We start from the raw sequence: 27,837 nt of genomic DNA on the forward strand, positions 1-27,837 counted from the left end.
AACAGATGCTACGTCACATGCGGAGACACCATGCGCGCTCACGCTCTGGAAGTCCTGCCGTGCACCCGCGCAGAGTGCTAGGATCGGATTTATGTTGCATAACAAGCCGATCAGCTGTTAGCCCCCTGTGCTCCAACACAAATCCGGGCTTAGGTCAAACAACCCTCCGATCTGGACGCTGATTTATTCTGCACTGATTAACACACGCGAGGCTCAGTTATGTTTAATGGTTTTGCATGCACTGTTGTCTTCTACGTGCAATGTGCTTTTTTTAGAAAGGGACTGACTCAGCTACTGTGTGGTTGCTCTGTAAGCAGCAAAGCATAAATAACAGACACTTTGGGGACACAAAAAAAAAAGAAAAAGAAAGAAACCCGCAGCCTGACTGTCACCACCAAAAATAAATGGTGCATAGAAATGTGGAGAGGCGCTGCAGATGCATTACCACCACTGCCTATTTGGATGTTTGTGTACACCAGTGCTCACCTTGTTATTGCAAGCTGTTGTATACTGCTATGCGGTTGCTTGTCCTAGGTCTTACAACATGAGTGAGTGATGAGTGATGAGTGATGAGCTGCACCACCCATCATTAAGATTCTGGGTAAATCTCAGGGTTGTGCTGACATTACTAAAACCTGCTTTGAGTGGATACAGTTTTGTCTAATAAAGCTTTTTCCTAAATTTGGTAGTCATGGCATTAGCTTCAATTTATCACCTACATAAAGCATGCATCAATATGAAAAGACTGAGGCTGACACTAAGAGCACTGTTACAGTAGGTTTCTCAGCGTATCAATAAAATACATATTATATTAAGTATATTAAGGTTTGATGATGCTGTTATTCAGAAACACACTGATTCACAGTAATTTTACAGCACAGCTCTTTCCATTTATTTTTACAGCACCAGTTTTCAAATACATTTTTAGAATGCATTTGAATTGCTGTGTATGATTGTTTGACATAATAACATATTAAATCTTATCTGCCTGCTTATACTGTCCCCTACAATAAAAAAAAAAAAAAGATCTGATTTTTTGTACCCACATTACTACAATAGACTATCACTAGAATTGAATGTCTGCAATGAATGTGTTTGTAGTGCTGTTTTTCATTATGTACATTCAGTTGACTGTTTATTATTTTGTACTAATCTAGTCCAAAAAACAGACTTGCAATAAACCTTCCATGATGATGATCTATTTTGTTCTGTTAGAGGTGTTATTTCAACTGTATGGTCATTTTGGTGGATGTATTTTTGGTACTGCCTCTCAGAGGGTAAATGACAGCAACACATTTCTGTTTAATGCACTGAATCAACAAAAAGTCCTGGTCCACGTTTCATAAACATCAGCAGAAAATAATTAGCCACACTTGACACATTATTCCTGACACATGTGAAGAGTGCAGAAATGATATCTTCAATGATTTCTCATTTCTAACTTCTCTGATCTTTAATCAGTTTGAATTACTTTTAGCTGTAATAACTTCTAAATAGCAGCTTGTGTTTTGTGTATCCTCCCCTTTCATAACTAACTAAATAGAGATGTGGAATGGAGGAAAAACTACACACACAAAGAAACAGAGCAGATGTCAAGATTGCTTTAGAAGATATATAGATATATTTTTTTCAGATTTGAATATTAATGTCAAAAATACATACTATGATATACAGTTTGCACTACATCATCTTAGCATGACAGACGTCACAAGTAGTAACTGAAATATTAATTTAAATATTAAATAAACTGATGGTAAGTAAACAGAAAGTGAATGTGTAAACACTAAACTAAGGTTACTTTTTCTATTGCAACACTTCCAATAAAGTGGTTCTGTAACAGTACAAAAGTATTAGAATATTACTATTTTCTGTTTCATTTCCAGTTATAATGAGAAAAAAAAAAATCCACAGTGCACTTCTGATGTTCTGCTGTGATGCTTTCAGGTGAATGGAGCTTGATTGCTTTTTCGACTTCATTAGTGGTTCATGGCGAGTTTTTCTTTTGGACGCGAGGTTGGTGTTAGAGCAGTCTTCCACACAGTTCCTCTTTCATATTCGCACTCTCTGCTCCGAGCTCAGGAATCCCAGGGTCAAAGTTGAGTTTCCCTTCACTTCAATCAATCAAATCAAGGATTTAAAACTGATACCATTAAAAGGGCATTGCTTTGCATCTATAAAGAAATTAATTAAGATGATTATTATTTTTAATGCCATGTAAAAGTCCAATTAACAGAGCAAAGTAACCTGAACTCTCGAAAACATTTAAGGGACTAGTTGTTTCTTTAGATAATCACTGGTCTCTACTCTCCTGCCAGACGCTGGAGGTAAATCACACAACAGCATGTAAAAGAGTTACCTATCAAATCTGGTAAGGCCTTCTTAAACAGGAAAATGGGATCTGAAAGATATCCAATAACTATAAACTTTGACCCAGGCTCTCTGATGCAAAATCACTGCAATTAAACCCAGAACAAGGTTTAATTTCTGACCAGTCTCCCAGGCTCCTAGCTCCCCTTCGTCAGGTCTGAATGACAGAAGGGATGCATCTTGAGATTCTGGCTACAGGCCAGGTGAATCTTGTTGGCTGCTGTCTTTAAAGCTCTTCTCTTTTTGTATGCTAGCCATGGGCTAACAGGCTGAAGAAGAGTCTATCGCTGGCATTGAGGCGTGACTGAAGCTTAAGTATCGGCCTGCGCTGTTGCGGAGAGAGAGGGCGAGTCAGGCCTCAGCATCGCGGAGAAAATGGTGGATCAATGGGGGACTCTGTGAAGGACTGAAGCTCATAGGCAGCACCACTATCCACCTCCATGGACTTTCTGGAAAACAGCAGTCGGATGTCCCTGTGGAGGTAGATCTTCCCAGACTTAGAGCTCTGGAACCTGGTTGGAATGGGAAACAAAAACAGGTCAAGATGAATGAGAGAAGAGAGAAGTCACTGCTGTTCGATAAAGACAAAATGAAATCTCACCTCAGATGAATGAGGTAGCGCAAGGTGCGTCCCTGGCCCAGGGAGAGGGGCTTCCTGCTGGTCTGATTGTTTGTGTCACGGCGGGCGGGAACAGAGAAGGTCCTCTGCCGTAGGAAGGTCTGGTGTCCAGCTGGCATGGCTCGTAGGTCGTACATCACAACAAACATCTTTACCACCGTTTTGTTAGGGTTGAATAAGGTCTGAGTAGAACAACCAGACAGCATGGCAACATTTAGACAGGGTTTTTAACTATGTGTGAGCTGACTTCAGCAGATTTAAACAGTGTATACACAACAGCAACCTTACATCCTGGAGAAGATGCATGATGTCATCACCATAAATAAATAAAGGCACACTGTTGAATGTTTATGACATATGATGAATTTTCCATCATGACCATTAGAGGTCTCCCTTTCCTGTTGTCACTTGCTGTAATCTGCTCTTTGTTCTCAGCCAACTGTGCACTATGAGGATGATATTTTAAACATATCAGGACACCATCTTTCTCACAGGTGTACAGGTCTCTACTTTTGTTAAAAAAAACAAAAAAACAACAAAGAACAGGTCTTCTCACCACTTGAATGGTTCCTGATGGAGGTACACGATAGCCCCTTTTTCCCAGGGACTCCAGGTTTATCACACCCTTTGTGAAAATAAATGAAACACAAATGTTTTACACACATTGGACCTGTGACCCACATAAGGAACGCTGTTTAGAGCACTCTCAACTCTAGAGTTGGTCACACAGTTTATAAATAAAATATTTATTGAAGTAAACTCACCATATATGGCGAAGGAGCGTTGTCATCTGAGACACTGTAGAATGACACATCCACAGGTACGGTCAGATGGCTGGGGCAGAAGGAACCGCTGGCTCCAACCTCTGCAGTGAAACCCTCCACTGTCCCTAAAGGCTCCAGGCGGTAGTTCAGCACACACTCCTTCAGAAACAGAGATCAGTTTTTAAAATGTATCTATAAATAATGTTTTTTTTCCCCCATAAATCCACATCTTTGATTCTGACTATTTCAGTGTGGACAGACGATCTAACCAATCAAGAGTTATCGGATGAACTTTAGCATGTACAGCCAATAGCATGTACAAGCTACTTTTTTGAGCATTCTGTGTAATCTGATTATTTTAAATTATTCAGGGATGCAAAATACAATGAGTAAAAATGTACTACTCTGACAGAGAGTTATGGAAAAAGACAGATGATTCTGACAGTGTTTGTGTGTTATACCTCAAAGTTTCCCAGCAGACTGAGACTGGCAGGTGGAGCACTGGCACTGAACAACTGCTGTGATTCATCAGTGTACCCCTCTCTCTTTGGACACACCCTGAGAAGGGTTAAAACACAAACACACACGATCAACTTGTTTTCAATGCGTCATGTGTGAAAGAGCATCTCAGGGTGCTCACATGATAGGCATTCCTGGTATGTCTGCACAAACCTGTGAAACTGAGAATAAATGATCTCAGACTTAATTTGAGTTGGGTGTAAGCAAAAGCAATATCAGCCACGATGTTATGTTGACATCTTACTTTACTGAGGGAACAGGAAGAAAAATGTATTTTGTCTACTGGTCACACATAACCATCTATAGTCACACAGTTTTAATCAAGCAAAGTAATAATGTAAGTAATTTATGGAAGTATATCATAATATAACCTGACGTTGAAATGAAACTGTTCAAACATCTGTTTTATCAAAAGAAGTACTGAGCAACCACCCGCATCCACGCAACGTGTAGGCAGTGCCGTGATACTCTGTGTATAGAGAAACAAGTTAGCTGTGTCTGCCATTTTGAGCTGAATGTGTGTGATTGTAGATGCAGTTATAGTACAGCAAAGCTTCAGCAGGTGGCAGCATGAGAGGAATAGTCAATTCAACAGGAGTGACCTAAACCTGTCAGCCAGAACAACACTCTTATTGTGTGATCTCTCAACACACAGACAGTACAGTACTTCTACAGTATATCCTACTGTTGATTCAAGGGTATGTCGAAAGTAAATCATTTATAATAGTGACAGTGAAATTCTAATACAACTATTTATCTTTAAAATGAATGAAACGTAATCAGAGTTTCCTTTGCTTTTAGTTACACACAGTAATAGTAAATGTGATGTTGCAAAGTGAGAAAAACATGTAGGTTTTAAAACTATTAACATTTTGAACAAATTGGTCCAGATGGTACTATAATCAACAGCTGATGTGGGAGGTAACTGTAAAAACAACTCATGCTTTGTCATTCAGTTCTCATTAAAACTGTATTAAAACCTGTGAAACTGCCTCAAACCATTATAAGAGTTCGGCAAACTAAACTGCAGTTTGGTAACTGCAACATCAAAGATCCCATGAGAGAAAATGTGTACCTTTTCCCAGAAGCCCAAGGCAAACCCTTACAGGCAGCCAGAGAGGTGTCCAGGTCAAAGCAGCCTGTTTGATTTTTCCTCTGAGGAACCTGCAGCAGGCACAGAGAACATGATTAACTTAAAGCAACTGTCAAACTGTCCCAGGTAAAGACTTGTCATAAAATGTGGTCCTGTCAAGTTTAAACACATACAATCACAGGAGAAGAGCTCAAAATGGTTTATCTCTTATTAAACAATCTAAAGGAATGGGAATAATAAAGAGAAACAGATTTCAAATGGACTCTGTGAAGTTGTGTGTTGGTGAGACTGTGTAGGACTGAAAAGTTCAGCAGGTGTCGTGTGTGTAGGAACATTTCAGAGTGAGATTAATCAGACGACAGGAAACTGATGTTCAGTGAGTGTGGTAATCTGACAAAGTCAGTGCAGCAACTTGCTGTGGCTGATGAGGCACAAATTAGTCACATGCTTTTCCCACCTGTGTGTGCGTGTCTGTGTGTACATTAACCTTGTTAGCTACTCAGTAGCACAGCAGCAATAAAAAGCAGCTGCCAGACATTTCAAAGTCTCTTAATGACAGACATTGACAGCTCTACTTTCTAAATCAGTGAAAGATGCCATCAAAGGAAGGATAATGACTGTGCTGTTGTGACAAACACAACTACAGACAATTACAATTACTAATCATGGCTAAGACAGTAAGCGTTTGAGTGTGCCTGTGAATCAGTAGAGAAAAGTGTCACCTTACTAAATGCACACAGCTGAGAACGAGAATGACTATAAAGATGCACGTTTGGTTCTTACAGGGCTGGAGAGCAGTGGTAGGCCAGTGCAGGGGTGGAAGGCCTTGGTTGCTGTGGCATCTAATGAGTGGCGATTCTGTTTCTTCCAGCTGTTGCAGGGACGCAGAGGGGAGGGGCTGTGAGTGCGCTGGAGCACAGAGATGGAGAGAAAATAAGCTCAACCATACGAGTAAACACAGTCATGTCAATGTTTTTTTTATTATTCTGATTGCCACTGCAGTCCTACCTATTAAGAAAATATAGTGATCCACTATCTTGCTGAAATTTCAATGATAGAAGACTGATGCCATTTTCATGCTTGTACAGTAAATGTGAAGCAACCACACAGCTAGCTTAGCATAAATGTGGTAAAATGGGGGGAAACACCTTGGCTTTGTTAACAGAGCATTATATCTCCTTTATTACATCCACACAAGACCAAAGTGGAAAAATCTCAGTGTTTGAGAAGTTATGTTCCAGATATTTCTTGGGCGGCCGCAGCTCCTGCAAGTGCTGATAGGCAGATTTTGTTATTTTTAAACAGAGACGGACTAGTGGTTTCCCCTGTTTACAGTATTTATGCTAAGATAAACTGCTGCTGGCTCTAGATATGTCCTGTGGCTACACCATGATCCATCTTCTCATCTAACTTTCAGCAGGAAAGTGAGTAAATGCTGTTCTGGGAAAATAGGTGTATTTAACTGAATTTTGAATTACTGTTTTAAGTGGCAGTAACTTCTACTATTAAATGTTTAGTTTCCTAATATTTGCCAGATGTGCGCACCATTTTAGCAGTTTATAAATATACTGTAACGTAAGAGCAATACTGGTAATGGGACAAGAGTAGATTGCTAAATGGGCTATCACCTTAAAGTATTAAGACAATCAGTGTTAAAATGAGAAGTCTCTTACAAGAACAGTAGCAGGGGGAGTCATGTCAGGACTGGAGGTGCTGGAGCATCCAGATTCTGAAGGTGCCTGGTTCTCATCATGGAGTGCACAGGCCTTGACTTGCACACAGTTCTGCATCTGCACATGGGACTGAGGCTGAGGCTTGCTATGGTTGTGGCTTATGTTACAGTTCATGGCTGAACTGGTATCATTGCAAGTCCAATTAAAAATCTGGGCATTCCTTGGGCTGTTCTCGAGGACAGGGGAGGCAGTGGGGGTTTCATGGCTGCTGGGTGTCCTAACTCTGAGCTTTTCCTGTGGGGAGGTTCGTAAACGCTGACCAGCCTGGGTGTGGGACTGGCCTTTGAATGAGGGTTCTTCAAGTGTAGAGTGAGCACCATTTTGGGCCCGGAGAGAATGGTTTTCAGCCCTCGGATCCACTCGGGGCTTGTCTGTGCAAATGGACGCATGTGTGGCAGCGGAGTGGGTGCTGCCTTGGTGAGGTTCGTGGCTGGGGGTGTGGCCGTTGGTGTAGCCATTGGTGGCAGTGTGTGAGGACTGTGGCATGTGTGTGGTGTGTGGTGAGTATGTACGCACCGTGTGTGTGACTGTTGTTGTGTGCGTGTGGTGCAGGGGGCTCCCACTTCTGCTGTGCCTGGGGGAAAGAGATGGAACAGACAGTCTTTCCTGGATGAGTCTGGTTATGTCTTGCACTGCCTGGGCAATGAGAGAGCTGTCTCTTTCTCTCTCCCTGTCTTTCTCCCTCTCTCTGTCTCTCTCCCTCTCTCCATTCCTTTCCTCCGCTCTGTCTTTTGTCTCAGTCATTTTCAGCTTCCTGCAGGCTGCAGGTTTGGGTGAGGAGGTCTCCAGTTTGCTGAAAGAAGAGTCAGTCACAGGTGTGTTGAAGGGACTAGGCCATGCACGTCCAACAGACTCATAGGGTGGTACCTCAGGCTCTTTGGTCTTACTGGCAGTTATGTCATCTGTATTACTGCCCCACATGGCTTTGGGAGGGTTGTCAGAAACAAAGAGGCCAGGGGGAAGTGGTGGTGCTGTGGGGTCACAGAAGTTGAGCCTCTGTGCGATGCGGGCAATAACTTCCTGTCTCTCCTGCAGCAAAGAGCCAATCAGGGGGTTTGTTTCTGTTGCAGCAGGCCTTGGGGAGGGGCAGCGGGGTGGCTCAGCCAAGGAGAAATTTTTAAATGCTCTCAGTGTTTCAGGGATGGGCCCCTTTGACCTCTCACTGCTGTTGGTGCCAGACCCATAGTCCTCTACTTGTGTTGGGTCAGATGAACCATTTAGGGCCGAGTACAGCCACTTCCCTGCTTTAGTTGAGGGAAGTGGAGATGGTGAGTGGGAGCGAGAGGGTGTGGGCGAGTGGGATGGTCTATGGAACAGTGGAGAGCCCTGACGTTGGGGGATGCTGACCTGCGGAAGTTCTCCGTTCTGATGCATGTGGTTTTCACCAGGTTCCTGGGTCTTCTTGCTGTAGGGTGGTGTCACAGCAGTGTGAGGAAGGCTATTTATGGGGATGTTGTTGATAGGGAGATTAGGAATGGGTAATCCATTGAGGAGAAGGCCAGACATGGAGCTCTTGCTGTACATGTTAGAGTTGTGATGTAGGTTGTCTTTGCTGGGATCCTGGTTTGTTTTGAAGGTGGGTAGGCCACCATGGCTGTTAAGGATTGGATTGAGGCTGGAGGTTTTGCTGTAAAGTGGAGGAAGGCCAGTATGGATGCTGCAGGCTAGGGTAGGGTAAGTGGGCTGTCGGGGGAGTGACTGGACACGAACCTGCAGTGCAACACTTTGGGATACATTGGGCACAGGAAAAATGTGCTCTGAAGGCGGCTGGGAGAACTGCCACACCAACTCCTCATCTGCAGCACTGATCCTGTTTGACAGAGAGATGGTAAACCTTCCACTTTCAAATATATGTATATAGCATTGGATTCAGTTTTACTTCCAGTAATTTGTTTTTCAAAACAGCCCAATAGGATTTACAGCTACGGTGTAAATAAAGAACTAGGGTCTAAAACATGATCAGTTTTTCGTCCTAAAAGTCCTAAAACTAGATGGTAACCCAATTTAATGTTTATGTTTATTGTACAATATATACACCTAAACATATAACTATAACTTAAATATATAACTAAACATATAACTAAAACAGCAATAACATCAACTAAATGTTTACTATTTATCAGCTGATATGAACATCAGATCTGAGAGATTTTACACCATTTCTTCTACAAAACAGCTTTAACTCAGGGATGTTTGTTGGCTTCCTGACATTGAGCTGCCTGCTTCATCCCCTACCACAGCATTTCTATAGTGTAGTAGTACAACTCAGAACTAAAGCTGTCTGGTCTAGAGGCAGCATAGCAGGCTCAAATTATGTGTGTCGTCACCAAACATAACTCTTGTTTGGTGACGACAGAACTCAACATTGTTCTCAATTAAGCCAAAAGATTTGACTTTTTTATCATCCATCCACAGAAGCCTGCTTCTAACTTCCCCTTCAAATGAAATAAAATTCTTAGAGGTTCAAAGACTTCTACCACATACAAATATTTTAATTTGTTTAATGGATCCCATAATAAATAAATTAATAACTGTAATTTTGTGTGTAGCAATTTTTTGTTTAGGTTTGGGATTTTCTTGAGAAGCTTCAATAACATAGTCCAACAGACTGCATGAAAAGCCTTCAGGTGAGTCTTATGTGTTATGTCTGACCTGTATAGGATGTTTCTGGGGACGATGCCATGGGAGGCACTGAGCCAGGCGCTGAGCTGAGAGAAGAAGACGTAGGAGCGGACTGCCAACAGCAGGGTCTTCTCTTCAATAAAACGATCACCGCTTCTGTTAAAATCACAGCACACATATTACATATTAATGTGAAAACAGTTCAGGGTTATGTGTGTGTTCTTGTCAGACACAGCTTTCCCTGTCCTGGGACAATTTCAGGCCAATTAACCCTCCGAGTGCCAAACCCATTGTCTGGATTTTTTTTCTTCACTTTTGTTTGTTCTGTCATTGTTTTGTTTAATGCAAATTTTTTATTTTGCCATGTTTTAAGCTTTTTAAGCCTTTGTCTCTGGCTCTGGATTTAGTGGAAAATGAAACTCATCTTCTCATATTTTGTAGTTTTACATGTTTAAAATACAGTATTAAAGCTTGTTAAGTCACTTAATAGTCTACACAATGTTAGGCGACATCACATTATTCAAAACTTTATTCAACAACAAATGTATGACAAACATCAATGTCTTTGCACTTAAAAGCAGAAAGATTATCATATATAAAAATAGATTGGCTCTGAAGTTGTAGGATGTATTATTTGAGATACATCCTACAAATGAGATATATGAGATACAGCAGTGCAGAGGATTAAACAACACACGGTTATACTTTTGCATGTGAATGTGCAATAGGCCTGCTGGCGAAACCTGTACAAGCTAGTACGCGTGCTCACTTGAACGCACATGCATAATACTAAAGGTACTGCATATATTTTTCAAGGTCGCTATCAGATTCCGATAGCAGCCTTATAAATAACATACTGTATTTCTACTGAAAAAGTCAGACAAAATGTTTGTGAGCACAATTTGTGTACAATTGTGTATAATGTAAAAGCGCAATTTATCTTAGGAAACCCAATCCAAGTTCACCTATGTCTCATACTCAGGTTTAAATTTGTAAGATCAGCGTGTGTGCCTTACTGTCTTGGAACTGGCTGCAGGGTCCATCTCTCCAGCAGTAGAGCATCTTGTTTGATGACTGGGTCACTGATGGGGTCACTCGGGGGGCACTCGTCACCATAGCAACAGTCTGGCAGGAGCATGACCTCGATCATAATGGGGATGCTGTTCCTCCAAAGCAAGATCACTTCGGAACGGGTGCGTCTTGCCTGACGACACTGGACACACACAAGCACACCATCAGACACAGGTGGAGGGTTAGTGTTCATTAGTGAATGTCAACACCATGACCCAAGCAGATGGAACCCAAAGGAGTCTCACTTAGAACTGAATTTCTCTGTGATGTTATTTAGGAAACATCTTAATGCAATATTTACACATAAATATCTTTCACTTTGGCAATTTACTGTGTATATGCTATCCTGTATCCACTGAGCTTCTAGTTTAAGTACATTTATTTTAAGACTAATGTATTCTATAAAACAGATCCTGAAGAAATCATATAATGAATAAATATAAAGTCTCTTCAGGGGTGTTTTGTGTCCGTTTCTAATACAGTTTTAACAATGAGGGTTGGGTGCTCAGTTCCAATTGTGTGGCTAACAATACAGAATTATTACTAATATCTCAACTCAAGAATGTCAAATGTGTGTCCCATTTAATAGGTAGGCCCCACTGAATGTTTAAAAGTTGAACCACCTCTGGGTAAATTAGAAGAAACTTCTTTCTATTTGCATTTTAAGAGACACAAGATGATGTGTACATGTGTGCTACCTGGGGCAGTTTGTCGCTGCATTCGTGCTTGTGAAGAGGCGGCATGGCTGACTGGGCTGGTGGACAGTGCAGCCCCTCAGTCCTGCCCTTCACAGAATATTCTGGTGTTCGTCCCTCTGTGATAAGCAAGGTCAGGAACACCAGGAACTCCTCCGCGTCGTACTCGAAAAACTCCTCTGTTGTATCTAGGCAAAGCAGAAAAACAGACGGTCAGTGTATTCTTTAAAATGATTCCACATCTTAACACAAGGAACAACGTGGAGTAAAGGAGCAGTTAACCTAATTTGCCTATCCTGTGACTTATACTTGGGCAATGCAAGCCAACCTGTATTAGCATATTAATCACATGAATGTTTTTGTTTAGATCTTGAATTAAGTGGAAATGCCTATTTAACCTCGGCTGGAAAGGCTTGTTTAAAAAAGGAATGTGGGGTAAGCCAGCAGATGACACAACCTTTCCAGTTTGGCTACTTGAAAGGAATATATTTAGGCCATCTGTGTCAGCTGAGCTGAAGGGTGAAGGCACACATTGTGCGATCTCTCTCTTATACAGTACACACTGTACACAATGTATGAGTATGTATAGGCAGTACTGTCACATGATTCACACTTGACATTGACAAAACATTAATATACAAAAGCTCAACTAGATACAGGAGGAGAATAGAGGACATATTACAGTAATGATACACTGCCTGGTGCTCCACCAAATTTGCTAGGGTGGGGTTGAGCAGTGCTGGCACGACAGAGTAGGACTCAAGTCAGCCTTGTTGTTGCTGGTGAGAAATAGGCTATCCTTCTCTGGTGCTGTTCAAAAAAAGACTACAGACAAAATACACTCAGCAGGTTGTACAAGAAATTATAACTCAAGCCAAGAAACTCACACCGCTGACTGGCGTGATAGGGGCTTGTGTATTAGGTCACCAGTCAAATGCTACTAAATTGTAGCTGTGGTTTGTCTCATAACCCAACACAATTAACAAAACACTGCTTTGTTTGTGTTGCAATTGAGGGTCAGACGTTGAGTGGGGTATTTTTAGCAGAAGGCTGAAGAGCCCGTCTTAGTGCTCTACCTCCTGTACTCCTCCAGAGAAAACTCCCAGAATCCCATAGGAGGTCTGCTGATGCACAGCAGAGCTGAGAATCACAGCTCTGTGTCTCTATGGCACGCAAGCAAACACATTGATATGCAGAAGCTACTGAAGCCCTCCTCCTGCCCCCATTTATATTTGAATAAAACAAATATTTGGTCACTATTATGTAGACCGTTTTTTATGTTTTTATCCACTGACGATGTCAAGCCCTCATAGAGACAGAAGTACAAAAACAGACACACATATACACACCCTATGTCCCTCCACCCTTTGCAGGGCTGCCTAGAACAGAGTCACTCTCAGCTGGCTCTGTGAGTGTGTGAGCTGAGTGTGAGCTGCTGCTGCTGCTGTATGTGAAAGTGTGTGTGTGTGTGTGTGTGTGTGTGTGTGTGTGTGTGTGTGTGTGTGTGTATGTATGTATCACAGTCAGCCAGCCAGTCACACACATTCCTCTCAGGGAACTCCTCCTACATGCCTTTGAGCTGCTGCTGCACGTGGAAAGAGGCGCAGTCCAACACAAAACATAAGAACAGAGGGAGGGGAGGAGGGGGCCTGTTAGTCAGCTCAAGGCTGAATAAGCAGAGGGTGAAAGAGATGGAGAGGGAGGCTATATTCAGAGACAATCTCCTTTTCTTTATGGGCTGGAACCAGAAAGGTTTGAACAAAGGGAGAAAGAGACCGACATTAAAAGAGCAAAAGGCAGGAGGAAGAAGAAGAGTAATATATGATAAAGGTCAACATTCAAGGTCGCAGGGTTCATCACCTGCTCTTTTACACGATGGTTTGGTTTTAACAGTAAAGGTGACATGAGGCAAGGAGCAATAAAGAAAGGAAGCATGGATGGTAAAGGGAGGGACGAGTACGCGTGATTAGGGGAGCAGACGAAAGCAGCCTCTGAGACGTGGTACCCCCTTAAACACACACAGTGGGTGACAGATTAAGGCTTTCTGAGAAAGACAAACCCAGGGACACATACGTTCTTAAACACCCTCATAGCACACATGACAAAAACACCTACGTACACAAACAAAGGCACACACAGTGATAAACAAACTCACATTCACCAAAGAGCGTATAAAATATACTGACACAACAGCAACATACATACACAGACACACACCCACATGTATAGTGGAGGACAAAGGAGTAGTGATGGAGGTTCTGGTTAAAGGGGCCCAGCCTGCTTACACATAGATGAGGACTGTCATTCTTTAGGGCGTCGTGCTTGAATAGAACATTCCTATTAACACGAACGAACACACACACAAACATACACTGAGCTGAACAAAAAACACAGCTTAGATGGGAACTGGGTGGTGATGGGATGCAGAACAGCACAACAAAAGGCAGAGAGGTAGGAAACCTTTACACAGCTATGAAAGAAGAGCTCTACAATTAAGGAACAGAGGCCCATTTACAGAGTTCAGAACTGAACAGGACAGAGTTCAGAAGACAACTTAAAATTATCTAAACAAAATATTTGATTGTAACATCCCTTTAAAAACAGGATGCTACAGTCATTTGAGGCAGATCATCTCCTTCTGTAATAGTTTTAATCCTGCCTTCAGTACAAGTAGGTAATATAATTTGGAAATTTATGGAACAGTACATGTTGTTTACCACTCATTAAGTATTACAAGCTGAGTTCAATGTTCAACTCTGTCCCCCCCTCCCCTCTTCCTCCTCCATTCCCCACTGGACTGTGACCAGTTCATTCCTGCTCCTCCAAATTTCCAACATGTCTCTCATTAATTTATATTTGTACTTTCTGAATGTGTGTCAGTGAGGCATCTTTCCTTCCTTCAGTTTGTTTTTCAGCTGTTTTACACTGGTCCTCTTGCACTCAGTTAGAGAAGTACAACACTAGTGTAACAAACAGAATTCAATCGAATAAACCAAAATAAACACAACATAGATCTTTCTCTTTTCCATGTGCGTGTGACCTCTCTCCCATCTCCCAGTAACGTGTGATGTGAATTATATAACAAGTTCGATTTAGGTTAAGTCATCTTATTATTAGACCTGTGACCGCCTGCCACCAAGTGCAGCTGGAGTCCCGCCTACGGCTCTGCTGGTTCGGCCTGTGTGCGAGCATGCGCGTGCACAAACACACACACACGCACACACACACCTCTCTCAGCTGTCTCCATGTCCTAGGGCAATAGATCAGTATAAAGTCATGTGGGATGGAAAAAAGCCTCGAGGACAAGAGTGGAAGGGTCAGACTTGATATCCAACAGAGCATTCAGAGTAAACACACCATGGTGCACATTGACACACACTTTGGTATGAGTCATCATTACCTAAGATCTTTGCTATGTCACCGATCACACAAAACTAGATTTCTGTACATCTGTACTTAGCTATGACAACAATACATGGACATTCAAACGAAACACAGTTACTACACACATGTTGCTTAAATTGCTCTTTACATTTTCTACGCCACGGTGTTGTTGCAGTGACACAGATGGGAAGATGGACAGAAGGTGAGAGACAGAGAGGGACACACAAAGTGAGAGACACACACACACATTCAGATAAGCTGACCCATTAATCCGTGCACTGTGGCCACACAATCACTGTGTGTCTGGTCCTACTTCTATGGCAAAGGCTGCTCTGTGCACACACAAACATTCACACACAAACGCTCAGAGCTAATTTGAATGCTGTGTCAGTACCCATATGGCAAAAACCACTCCCATTCTCCACTGCTCAGCCAGTGCTGCACTCCATAGGTTTCATTTGTTTATTACCATGTTTCATTCAAATTAAGCAGACAGTACTGCTAGGTTATCGCTTGATGCATGTATGTCGAGGGACTGGAGACAAAAGCCAGCAGCAGATGAGGGGGAAGAAATAGAAGAGTAACAGATCAAAGTCTCAGCAGGGGCACATCACTGATGAGCTCACCTAAAACTTGGTTACTGGTTATCAAAGGCTGAGTGTTTCACGCGGGATAATATACTGCAGGGCGGCAACCAGGGGGAGACAAGACATACATCAGAGGGAAAGAAACAAAAGCTCTATGTAGATAATGAAACAGGCAGATCTGCAGTCTAAAGGGAAGATAGGAAACAGGCACTGTTGGTTTAAGTTAGACAGGAAGTCATATAATTACCTGTGTTTCCAGTTAAATGTCAAGTGAATTTCATGCAAATGATTGAAACATCGCAAAACAAAAAGTAAATTAGGTGATAGGTGCATCAGTTTGTGTTTCTGAATGTCAAAAGGCACCTACAGGAAAAAGAAAGTTTGTTACTGTTAAAGTGAGGCAGCAAGGAGAATTAAACCTGGTAGATCTGAAAGATTGTGGATTTCACATTAGTATTTTAGAACATTTAAAACTACATTTGAACTGTTAAACTGCAAAACTGAACAAACGGTGAATTGACCATAAGGGTTTGTCCTGTATTTTTGTTTTTTTTTTAAATAAACCCTCCTACTTGAAGTGAGTGAGAAACTCATCATAAGACACTAAAACCCAAACTGCTGAGTAAGTAAGCCTGAGTCAATATCCTCAAGATGAATAAATAATAAAACTAAGAGAACAAAGGTCTGGACAGTTTCTTTATTTGGTTCAAGACGTAATGATATCTGCTTCCTTTTGAATATAATGACAGGATCTTGAAGCATGCAAATACAGATTTGGTACATACTTTAGTGCATATACAGGCCAGGGTGGTGCTACATTTCAATACAAACCGCAATATTACTCAAAACTAAAACAAAAATATATTTAACATCACTTATGCTGTGTGTGCGCCAGAAAGGTCATATTCTGCTGCATGACAGTCAAAAAAAAAAACTGATATACATACTGTTGTGTCAAGAGTTGCAACACTAACCAACGCCGACAACCAAAGGAAGCGTTACCACAAACTATAATATGATGCAGTGCTGGTGCACCATGTAGGTCTCTCACAGCAGTGCACCATCACACTGCATACAAAAGCAATATTTTTTATCATAAAGACACACACCCACCCACCAACCCACCCACACAAATCAAGTATATGCACTGCACACACAACTGCACTTCCATAAGGTCTATACAGAGGCAGTATGGGAGATTACACTGACAGTTCTTCCATGCTAAATCTCCTTAGTGCAGCCCCCAGTGAGATAAATATAGACACAACTTGGTAGCTCCCATTTTGTGCTTTTCTCCCTGTCTGATTTCAAAGTGAGGCTTCCAACAATCGAGTATTTGATGACTTTGTGATGGTGTCTGCTCACATTGAAATGGGTTAATGTAGTTAATGCCTTAAGTCATACACTATACAGTGATAAAAATAACTGCAAGGCTGTGAGAAAAGTAGCTGCAGTTAGGTGCTTTAATGCTGACACATATTTCATATTGTGCTTAGTTGATTTCTGTGCACAGCTAACAGGCAAAATTAACCCTTTAATGCATACGGGCTGCCATCTTCAATAGCATCATAAAAGAAAAACACATCTACCAGTGAGGTTAATCTTTTAAGGACTATCTGACATCCACTGCAACTATCCCATGACTGTGAGAACACATAGGCTGTTTCAAAGTTTTCAAAGGCACTGAGAGCAAAGAAGGCAGTGCATCTGAAGCATCAGCAGTTCCGGCAACAGCATTTCTGCCGCTATGGGAATTCTTTACAATATTGTCTTTTCTGCTCCACGGCCAGTTCTACAGTCTGAGGTCTATATTTGGAGACCACCTGGCCTGCAAGACCAAATAAACTGGATCTCCGTCCCCTATGAATGTGAAGAATTACAGCTGCTTGCTTACAGTTTTCCCTACCAGCTGTTTGCCCGAGTGCTTCAGGCATGCTGTGTCCAGAAATATGCAAACATGATGCAAAAGGAGCTCACTACTCTATAGCATTGTGGGAGTGAGTAGTGGACAGGCATTCAGGACCTGTTAGGCTTATGTAACATTTAACTTTCCCAAACTCCCAAACTTGTACAATACTATACATTTAGTTGCTTTATATATACCACATCCTTACATACTTGATGTGTCCTCTCTGTGAAGCTGTATATGTTGTCTATGCTAAATATGAGTGTGAGAGCCATGCTTGTATCTTTTGTTTGTGCTCTTTGTTTCACAACATCTACTGTAATAGCAGAGTGAGTTATGGGTCAGCAGTGTTTCCATAACATTGTATAACATGAATCACACATTACTGGCAGTTCACCTTTCCTGTTTTTGTCTGCTTTGTGTTACAAGACTGAAAAATACTGGAAAGGCTGCCAAGAAACTGGCATGTTTTTGCCAGAAGACTGTAACGCAAGGATCGCTGGTGAGGAAAAACTGATCAAGTTTCAATTAGATACACTGTAATTACACTAATCAAGTTTGTTTTAAGTTGTTGTTACCAGACCGGGTAAACCTGATATTCTACATTCTGTTATTAAGTTGGCTATCTGTCACCAATAAACTTACAAGCTGACAGCGGCTATTTAGCACCAGAAGTGCCTTTCTCAGGACATGGTGTGTGTGTGTGTGTGTGTCTGTGTGTGTGTGTGTCCCTCTCTGCAACACAAAGAGGCAGATTCACAGCACACATAGCAACAGGCTCCGATTGGCTGAAGGATGTTAGTACAGTTCCAGCTGAGGAGAACCCGTCTTCTGTTTTGAGAACTCAGCTGCTATTATTCTCCCCCAACCAACAAACAAACAAAACTCACATGCTTGACTAACACACCACCTTGCTGTCTCTCACACACCCATTATTGTCAGACAGACAATAAACAGAGATGTTGTTTAGAAGGCAAGCAACTTAGTAAAGCAACTTAGCTTAGCACACCAGTGAAGTCACATGGAGAACAAGCTGTGAGCCACTGGAGAAAAAAAAAAACGTCGCCATGAGGATTGAAACAAAACTCATCTCAGCTTCACGTGAAAATGGACAGAACAGAATCGAAGCTTACATTTGACTGCTAAAGTGTCTTTGCTATACTTGGAAACTACTGCTCTGTAAGTTAAGCAGGCTACTCAATGTGTTTATACAGTATTAGAAAGCTATGTCATGTAGTTTAACTTAGTGCAGTGAATTCTGGGTGAACACTGAGTTCACACACACTACATCACTTGTGTTAGTCAGCCTTCTTACAGTATTGGGTCAGTGTGCATTATGAAAGCTTCAGTAACAATGGTATCACAGTTAGGTAACCATGGTTAAGGTAGAGTCCTAATCTTAACCACATGACATGCTGGGAGATATTCGTGATCAACATACCCTTTCACCTGGCGGGACTGGTGCAGCCTTTGAATAGGATAGAAACCAGCACAATCCCATTCAGCTACTGACTATAATAAATGTCAAACTTGTTGTGACAGCACAGGTTTTTACACGTTTCTCTTAAACAACAATAAAAACCAGTCATAGCGTAATATAGTCAACCTCCCTGTTAATCAGCCGAGTTTAGTAGATGAAAGCAGAGAAGTGCTTGCACTGGGCAGCTTCACTGTGTGTAAAGGCATTAGGTTGGGTCAACATGAAGCTGACAAACTGTGCAGTAAACTTTCTTTGAATTCAAAACATAAGCATGAATAGCCATGTAAGGATATGGTATCACCAAATTATGGAGGTGTGGCTAAAGTCTATACCATACCAATTCATCATGACTCTCCCCTAATCTCTTTATCTTAACAAAGCTTTGGTCGCCCTATTTGACCTTCCTTTAACATACTGTAGCTGGGACTCCAGTTATACAGACAAGAGTGGTGCTTTAAAAACTCAATGCCAAACTAACCCCTATTATGTAACACGGCGTGGGGTGAGTGTACCAGTAGTGAACAAGGTGGGCAAAGTGGGAATTACTAAGCAACATGGGAATTAGTCAGTAGACAACAGTTGTGCAGTTCTGTCTAATCATGCTTTAAAAAAAATGCCAACGGGTTGAATCTTCTTTTCTAGATTAAACATTTTTATTCAATAAAAAATGAAAAGAAGTAAATGCACCTCACAGTGTTAAAAAATGAGAATTGAAAATGTTAAAGGTTAACATTTTATTCTCCAAAATACTCTGGAGAACTACCTTACTCTTTAATTTAACTGCAGAGGGAGGGTCTCCTTAATAAAACCCTCTCTCCTTCTAAGGCAACCTGTAAGACTAAATATTTACTATAGCAGTTTGAATTTCAACAAGCCGACTGCTGGTGGGTACAGGACACTAGGGCAGGAGGACAAACCAGGGTCTCTCTCTCGCTCTGTGTAACCAGAGCTGCCTGGTACAAGGTGAATCCACAGGCCTCTGATCTCGCTTGTGTTGCTGGTGCCAACTTCTAGAAAGGGGATCCAATCCAATCTGAGCAACCTGAGCAGCGTATCTCCAAGGGCCAATTGGAAAGTGTGTCAGTAGCTGTACAGGCAGATTGAGGTGGTTGGTGACTAGAATTAGACATCTGGGACAAGAAAGCACAAAGATTTGACACGGTTGGTACAAAAAACGCTTCCCCTTATTCTTGGTAAAGCTATATTGGACGATTCATCTGTCACCAAAGGTCAACAAACAGCTCTAGTTCACCTTTCTCTGCTTTTGTGCACTTTCAAAGTTTCCTTTATGTTCTTATCATTAGAGCCCTTTTTGTCAGAAGTTGAGAAAACTTCTCATTGACTCTGGACCTAAGAGCAGCATTCATTAACCACATCAAACACAAAAAATCAACCCTCACAAATCATTTGATTAAAGCAGAAAAAAGAACATTAACCCAGTTAAACAGGACAGACTGACTGTCAGCTGGTTTAATGTGTCAGTGTGGGTGATGGTAAATTGCCTCATTCAAAGCTGAGGCCTGTTGTCGAGATGAGACGATGGGGAAAAGTAAAGAGAATAGTTGTGATGTCTCTCAAATTAACTTAATCTCACACTGGCCTTAATAAACAATGTGCTTAACGCCTCTTCAACAAGCCCCTGAGGTTCAGTCCCTCAACAGAGAGTATGAGTTTGTCTAATCATAAATCCATTCCTCTAAAATAATAGTTCAAGGTTTTGACTTGTTCTCTCTTGATGCTATTACACTTCAAATCTGAACGATCCACAATGGCTGAACCAGGACAGTACGATATCAGGAAGGGAACACAGACACAGCTAAGAGGTGAGTCGTGTGTGAATCTGATTAAAGTGCAGCTTATGTAACTCTCTTTGCAACCAAAGATGTGTGGTATCTGGTAACAGACAGAGTTGAAGAGGAGAACCTTCTTCACTAACTGTAGGAGTTTCTTTCTTTTTTTTTTTAATTCCTTATTATTTATAAAAGGCACATTGTTGTTCTCTACTGACACTTGCATATTATTATATTATACCTGGTATAGTAAGAATTTGTCATTTTCTCTTTAACTATCTGTATGGAAAATGTACAAAACATTTAGCTTTTCACAGCCAGTATCAGTATGGACATAAAAGACAAAACCTTTAACCCAAAATTCACAGCAGAGCCAAGTCATCAGCCACACTTGATTTTTCACAAAGGCCTGTGTCACATGCACCTGACGTGCACAGACAAACTGACAAGCTTGTCTGTTTTGGGACACCACAGTCAGCCATCATTGTCCCTTTGTGCATTCCAATAGCAATCTGTAAAAAGTCTATACAGAGAAATAAATCTGTCAGGCCTTCCTATCACCTATTTCAATCTCATGTTTCAGATAGTAAGGTAGCACAGCTCTATTTCTGTCAATATGCTTTTTGTCTAGATATTATGAGAAGATAGCAGTGGTGGGGGTGTTAAGTGCTGAGGTGTTACAGTAGCCGAAGTCTATGCGCTGTGACTCAGTGGAGAGGAGAGAAAGACAGAGGAGGGGAGATGAGAGGAAGAAACAGAATGAGTAGAAGAAGAACAGCAGAGCAAGGAGTGGGAAAGTTGATTCACTAGAAGGTCAGAGAGAGAGAGAGAGAGAGAGAGAGATAATATTCCCTGTACACAGTCGTCCCTCCTTACAGAATAACAATAATCACACATCCCCTGACATACTCCTATGTAAACACTGCTGAGATTAACAAGAAGATGTCATTTGGGTTTCTCGGTTGCAAAAATAACAGACATGGTGGAGGCAAGACAAAGAAATTCTGAAAACATTTCGTGCCAGGCATGAGTGCTGGTGTTGTGTTTTATTATGTGGTTTCTGAGCAGGGTGTGCGAATCCCACATAATTTAGTGTAGCACAGATCTAGTTATGTCACATCAGGGATTAATACTGGAGTCGAAGGAAGGATGCACTACCAGAGGACTCAATAAATTAACTGGTCATGAAGTTAAAGTCCACTATACTAACCCTGCTTAGCATTAATCTAAAAACTCCCATGAAAAAGTAAGGAACTATACTATAGTAACTATATATACAGTTTACAATAAAACAGAACATGGGATGATTACATTTTAAGGCAGGTAGCTTAAATAAGAGCCACTAAAATATAAAGGAAAACAGAACAGAAACAAAAGTTGCAGAATTTGAAATTCAACAAAAAAAAGAGACATAAATATTTCCTATTACAAAACCACCCCCACCAAGAAAAAACACCAGGTCCAGATGGCTCTTCCTGTTCCTGCAGAGCTGGATGCTGGTTGGCTGCGAGGAGCCACAGGGGCGGTAGTGATGTGACAAACACACAAGGAATGACATCACTGGCACTGTGGCACCCTGGCAGCAGAAGTAAGACCCATGCTGCTGCTTGCTTTTCACCTACTAAGTCTGGATGATGTATTTTTGTGCATGGAGCAGCCGTCATACATGAGTTTGTGTGCACAAGTGCAAATACAGCTCACTATGACTTCAGCGACCTAAAGCATTAATCCTGCATATCCGTACAGGGTAACAGTGCTCTTGTGTATGCGTCCTGATGAAGGTTTGGTGTGCTAAATAAAATGTTCCAGCATTATGCAAGAGCATTACCGCAGTGGGAGCACTGGGTGCCCAATCCCATACAGCATGTCGGCAAGGCTAGGCCACTTACAGTTAAATCTGTCACAACAGCATTGATTTAGGCTGATTACTCTGGGGGCCAGGACAGCAGCTCACAGCTGAATGCCTACCTAGTATTGGTATTCATTGCGAGAGGCAGCTGTGCATCTCGCTGTACAATGGGGAGTCAAATATCCATGTTCAGTGCAGCTGGGTCAGCAAAGAACCATGGTGTTTCATTGAAAAGAAAATATGGGGAGGCACTTGTGTTCACTTAAGTTCATTTATACAATTTATACAAGCTATATGCCAACATATGAAGTGAGAAAAAAAAAACAAAAAACAACTAAACTTTTGGGTTGTGTGAAGACGTACGACTTTACTGGGAATTATAATACAAAATGTATGTTTTTATATTGTGCCCAATTATTATACAAATAATTAGTAAACCAACATCATGTGACACATAAAGACAGTACTACCAACCACCACTAGCTATGTTTTAGTTAGAAATCTCACTAAAATATGAGTCTGTCAAGGAAAAGAAATGATATAGATGGTCTCCAGCTGTAAGAAGAGGAGAGCACCTGTTGTGGCTGCCTCCTGCTACAGGATGGGATAAATCACGGCCAAGGAGGGGGCAGTGACAACAAAGGACTAGATGTGCAGTGTGGGGCAACAATGTATGTCACTCTGCGTTATCTGAGTCTGCCGTCAGTGAGAGTGTCTACCCTGATCCGCTGGCATGTGTCTGGGACATCTCAGGGCAGCTGTAATCTGGATGAGAGCACAGCAGAAGGCAGGCAGTGGAGTAGGAGCAGTATTCAAATCCTCCTTCAAGGACTAATGGCTCCAAACAGGAAGCACTGTCATACAGACACATCAAAGTAACACTTCAGAGAGTTGGTGCGCAGTGTTGAGGCCTGCCAGCTGACAGGGTTTCTCCAGTATGACGAGCTCTGAGGTCATCACTGTGCATATTGTTTAAAGGGTTTCTGAGAGGGGGAGAGAATGAGAGCTGTGGTTGAGGGCATTAAGGGCAAAGCACTCAGTCTCCATTCTCAGCTCTTTGTTCAGACATTTCACCATATGGCTATGTGTAATGTCTCCTCAGTGATCTGGTTGTGAAGAGGACCACAGTTGAACAAAAACAGCCTATTTTTATGAGGTAAACAATTCCAGTGGGTTTTGAATCAAACTTCTACATGTGGAGACAACATACTAAAACAAAATGTCTTTAAGGATGGAAATAAAACTCAGAATGACCGCACTTCAGCAGACAGTTTGAAACTTGATATGACCAACTATGCTTTCCACAAGTGGTGTAAACAGGTCCCAAGTTTGCCAAAGCTGATCTTTATGGGACCTATAAAAGCTGTCAGTTGAGACACATGGTTTAACGGTACAGCTCGTATTAGGGCCAATCTGTTGCGTAGTCTATGTGACACTCACTCTTTCCTCACATCCGCGCACACAAACGCCAACCTGAATCACAGCTCAACTCACAGAAAAACAAGGGGGTCAGATGACTCTGGTTAGGCCCCCGAGAAGAACGTAAGTGATCTTTGCCTCCCTTTATAACAAAAGCATGGTTCATAAAGTGCGACAAAGAAAGTCTGCATAAACATGAAGAAAATTCTGCTTCTAGGAAGTCTAGATACCTTTTCCCCATCAAGAGCTGTGGTCTTTGGATACCAGTTCTGACAGCCAAACTTGTGTTAGCTGATCTGATAAAGAGGTCCCAATTCTCAGTTTACAATGAATCGTCGCTGGATTTAAACAATTGCTACCATTCATGTAACATAAAAGTAAGTAACATAAGACTAGACATCACTAAAGCTTCGAATTGTGTCTTTAAATCAAAGACTGAGAAACATCCCTTAATGTAGATTTAGTCAATTTATCCTGATAGGGAACTGTTTGCTAAGATCAACAAATACAATATTTTGGATTTCATCATCACGCGTTTCCAAAGTCCACTCTGAAATGCTAATCGAGTTTAAGCCAAGATGTGGCAAGCTGCAGCCTGATTCTATCACCTCATCACGCACCTAAAACACTGGACTGACTTTTCACATGCTCCTGGTCAGGGGGGTCACAGCCTCTGAAACTTGTCACAGGAGTGTTAACGTTGGATGCACATGTCTGGACTTGTCCACCTCTCTTCCACTCACTCATAACATAGCCAGGCTCTCAACCCTGAACTGAGAATCAAAGCAGCAAAACGGGCTGATCTATGTTTGACTTGACCTTGCTGTGGGTCCAGGCTACTAAGTAAACAACTCCCCTCGCCACTGCAGTCCCTTTCTCTGAGAGCAGGGAGAGGAGAGAGGCAAGAGAAGAAAGGCGTTTGGCCTAAATGAAACTCAGTATCTCCACCACAGGAATGGTACAGTATGTTCCAAATAACAATAGCACCACAGTATCTGCCAGTCAAAATGGGAGCTACTGCTGTGGAGCAGCTTCTGCTGGCACAAGCTTTCATAATTACAACATGACAGTGATCAAGCTGACCTGACAATGTGACAATCCGTGAAGGGTGAAGAACAGATGCACTGTAGCAACGTGCCCCAGGCTAATACCTCTCAGTCGTACTCGGTGAGCATGCATGCACACACTGAGTACTGGATTGCAAATCATCACGTTAATATCTTAATAATCTTAATATTTGAGAGCAACTACAACTACAGCAGCATTTTAGCTTGCTGTTCATGGTGGATCCAGCATGCTGTGATGCATTATTATGCTATAATTACACTGTGCCATGTTAGTCAGTGTGCCCTTTACTCTGGTCAGTCATATCACACAGATGTCTGGATCAGTGCTTCTATATAAAGGATCTTTACAGGCAAAGCTAGGGTTAAACTAGGCCCATATAGGGCACATGTTTACTGTGTTGTGGGGTTTCATTACTAGCATGTTTTGCTCTAAAGAGAATCTCACTCAGACCAGTCAGGAGCCTGACTGCTGTTTCATGACCTATGCAAACACAAAGACTATACCGGACTGACAACAAGTAATCTCATCATGACTGAGAACAGTGGCCTTTCACTGTTGCCAAGTATGGTGCTAGGGTGTTGTTGACAATAAATCAAGTCACCAGTTACCTTGGATCACAAACAGCAGTGTGCCATGATCATTTAACTTATACAATAAAGGAGCTTATGAAACACTTGTGTCAGTGTCAGAGATTAAAGTATTGAAATACCCTCTACAAATTAATGCAATAGCAAACTTTGCATAATCGCACTGAAACAAACAAGGGTGCCCCCTGTGCTCCTGTTTAACCTCTTGCTGCAGACACAGCAATGTGTAAACAGGTTGCAGAGCATACGGCAGGAGCCTTATTTCCACAACAGGGTGGGTGTCAAGAGCATTTTGCAGCAGCACTGTGCATCAGACATTGAAAACAGGAGCTACTGGAAAGGGGAACAGTATTTGGCATGAGAGGATGTTGCAGGTTAAATGTTGAGGCAGAATAGGGAAAAGAAACAGCTGACGTTCGTCTCAGCATCCAAGTCTAGACCAGCTAATGTGTGTTGCATGGGCACGTCCTCATTTACTCAGGTCAGGCTCTGTTAATTCACATAACCAGTGACCAGGCTGACCAGCTGTTATATAATTCCCTGGCCTGATTCTTCTCTCAGGAGAATGGGTACAGTCACTCAACTGGAGCTGCAAATGCACATCTTGCCCACACACGGACCATCAAGTGCATCCCAGAGATGTGTCTGCTTCACATACCTCGCTCTGGCTTCATGTTGTCCAGTGTCATCAGGTTGCCTTCAGGATCTCCTGCAGGGTCTTCAGTCTTCACGTTTTCTATCACAGGCGCACACACAGTCTTGACAGCAACACAACGGTGTCTGGATCTCCCCCCCACCACCACACACACACACACACACCAAACCCTCTGTGACTGAGAACTGCTGTATTAGCTAAGCAGTATCAGCTGTGAAGTCTGTGTGTTGGTGCCAGCTGCCCCCTATCCAACAACAAAGCATTGCTTTGTTAGCATGCTACTGTACGCTTCCATCGAGTCGCACTGTAATGTCCAACTGACTAGCACAAAGGCAGCTGATGGCTAATGTCTCGTACAGTTAGCGCTGGGTAATGGAGTTGTCAATCGGCTTGCTAGCGAGTAACCAATCCGACTACTCGTGTTTTAACTAGCGAGCTGGCTACTCTTACAGTCCGTCTCAAATTCCACCACTTGAGCCATAGTTACGTCGCGATGCATTTCTGTGTGTGCTCTCCTGTAACGCTGGCCCCTCACCACGACACTGTGCTAACTCAGCACTGCGTTAGCCAGATATCAAACTCACTCCACTAACCTTATCGCTACCGGGTGGTTAAGCCTGTACTGGTGACTACCACCCCCCATTTAACGTCCCAACCCCCCAATGCAGCGCAGGTAGTGAGCCACAGCTCGGCCACAAACACCGATGACGAACGGTCTCGGTTTTATTATTATTATTATTATTATTATTATTATTATTGCTACGACGAGGGCATGTTCAGCGTATCATCCTCTCACGGTGCACGGTCCATCTATCCACGAAGGTCGAGCCGTTGCCATGTAGTTCACGCTAAAACCCCACCTGTGTTGACTTCCTTTGTGATCTCTCCACTAAAACTTTTCTAAGCAACAACAAACAGCCAGACTCGGCTCGGCGCCGACAGCGACGCTTGTCCGCGATCGTTCACCGTCTACCGGCCGCTAATTCGGCGCTGACAGAGCCACGGTCCGCTAACACCGGACGACTAGGTCGACAGTAATGCAAGTGAGGCGAAGTGCAGATGAAAGGAGCAGTGAGCGCCGCTCGTCGTGATGTCCTCCTCCTCCTTCGCTCCCTGCCGCTTGTCAAAACAGATCAGCGCAGCTCCAGTCACGTGTCCCAACAACAGCCACACTCGTCACTTCCTCCTCTGCCAGCCTCGCACGAACTCGCAGCCATAGCAACCGCCAAGTTAGGAGCGGGACCAAAACTTCCGAGGAGGTGATGAAAGCTGTTTTTGTTTTTTTTTTAATAATAAAAGCTAAAGCGGAGCTGTGTTTTTTTTTTTACGCGGTTCTGTCCCGTTAATGTCGACGATCGTCCGACGAGCACAAACGATAGAGGGGGGGGGGGGGGTTACTCTCTCGGGATCTGATTGGTCAGGGGGAATTCGGTGCGCGCTCACGTGCGCACGTGAGGGTTCGTTTTTTTCCGTCGTGAACATTTTGTTCTGGGCCAGAAGGCTCGCGAGGAGCCCACGAGCGCTAAAGGTGCTATAAAAGATGGAATAAAAGTACGTGTCTGTAAATGTAATCTGATCTTCATCTAAGTCATAAACAAACACAATAACACAAAACAAAACAAACACAGA

At 42.4% G+C, this 27,837-nt stretch overlaps 1 protein-coding gene across 1 annotated transcript; it reads right to left on the reverse strand.

Annotated features, from left to right (window-relative positions):
- Positions 1-1,964: 1,964 nt before the first annotated feature.
- On the reverse strand, positions 1,965-27,463 carry fam214a (family with sequence similarity 214 member A). The gene is made up of 12 exons (XM_026377940.1): positions 26,212-27,463; positions 11,487-11,671; positions 10,734-10,930; positions 9,748-9,873; positions 7,036-8,905; positions 6,146-6,271; positions 5,345-5,433; positions 4,212-4,308; positions 3,751-3,909; positions 3,543-3,611; positions 2,969-3,168; positions 1,965-2,879 (listed from the first exon to the last, which is right to left on the reverse strand). The coding sequence occupies exons 1-12, from the start codon at positions 26,240-26,242 to the stop codon at positions 2,726-2,728; spliced, it is 3,303 nt and encodes a 1,100-aa protein (XP_026233725.1). The 5' UTR covers positions 26,243-27,463; the 3' UTR covers positions 1,965-2,725.
- Between the last annotated feature and the right edge of the window lie 374 nt (positions 27,464-27,837).

The sequence above is a fragment of the Anabas testudineus genome, chromosome 3 (genome assembly GCF_900324465.2).
Source record: "Anabas testudineus chromosome 3, fAnaTes1.2, whole genome shotgun sequence".
Taxonomy (NCBI): domain Eukaryota; kingdom Metazoa; phylum Chordata; class Actinopteri; order Anabantiformes; family Anabantidae; genus Anabas; species Anabas testudineus.

Coding starts and splice junctions, on each gene's coding strand:
- fam214a (XM_026377940.1), bottom strand. CDS start 26,242: ATGACACTGGACAACATGAAGCCAGAGCGAG. Junction 6,272..7,035: donor CTCCCCCTGCTACTGTTCTT/GTAAGAGACTTC, acceptor TCTGTGCTCCAG/CGCACTCACAGCCCCTCCCC. Junction 2,880..2,968: donor CGCTACCTCATTCATCTGAG/GTGAGATTTCAT, acceptor CATTCCAACCAG/GTTCCAGAGCTCTAAGTCTG.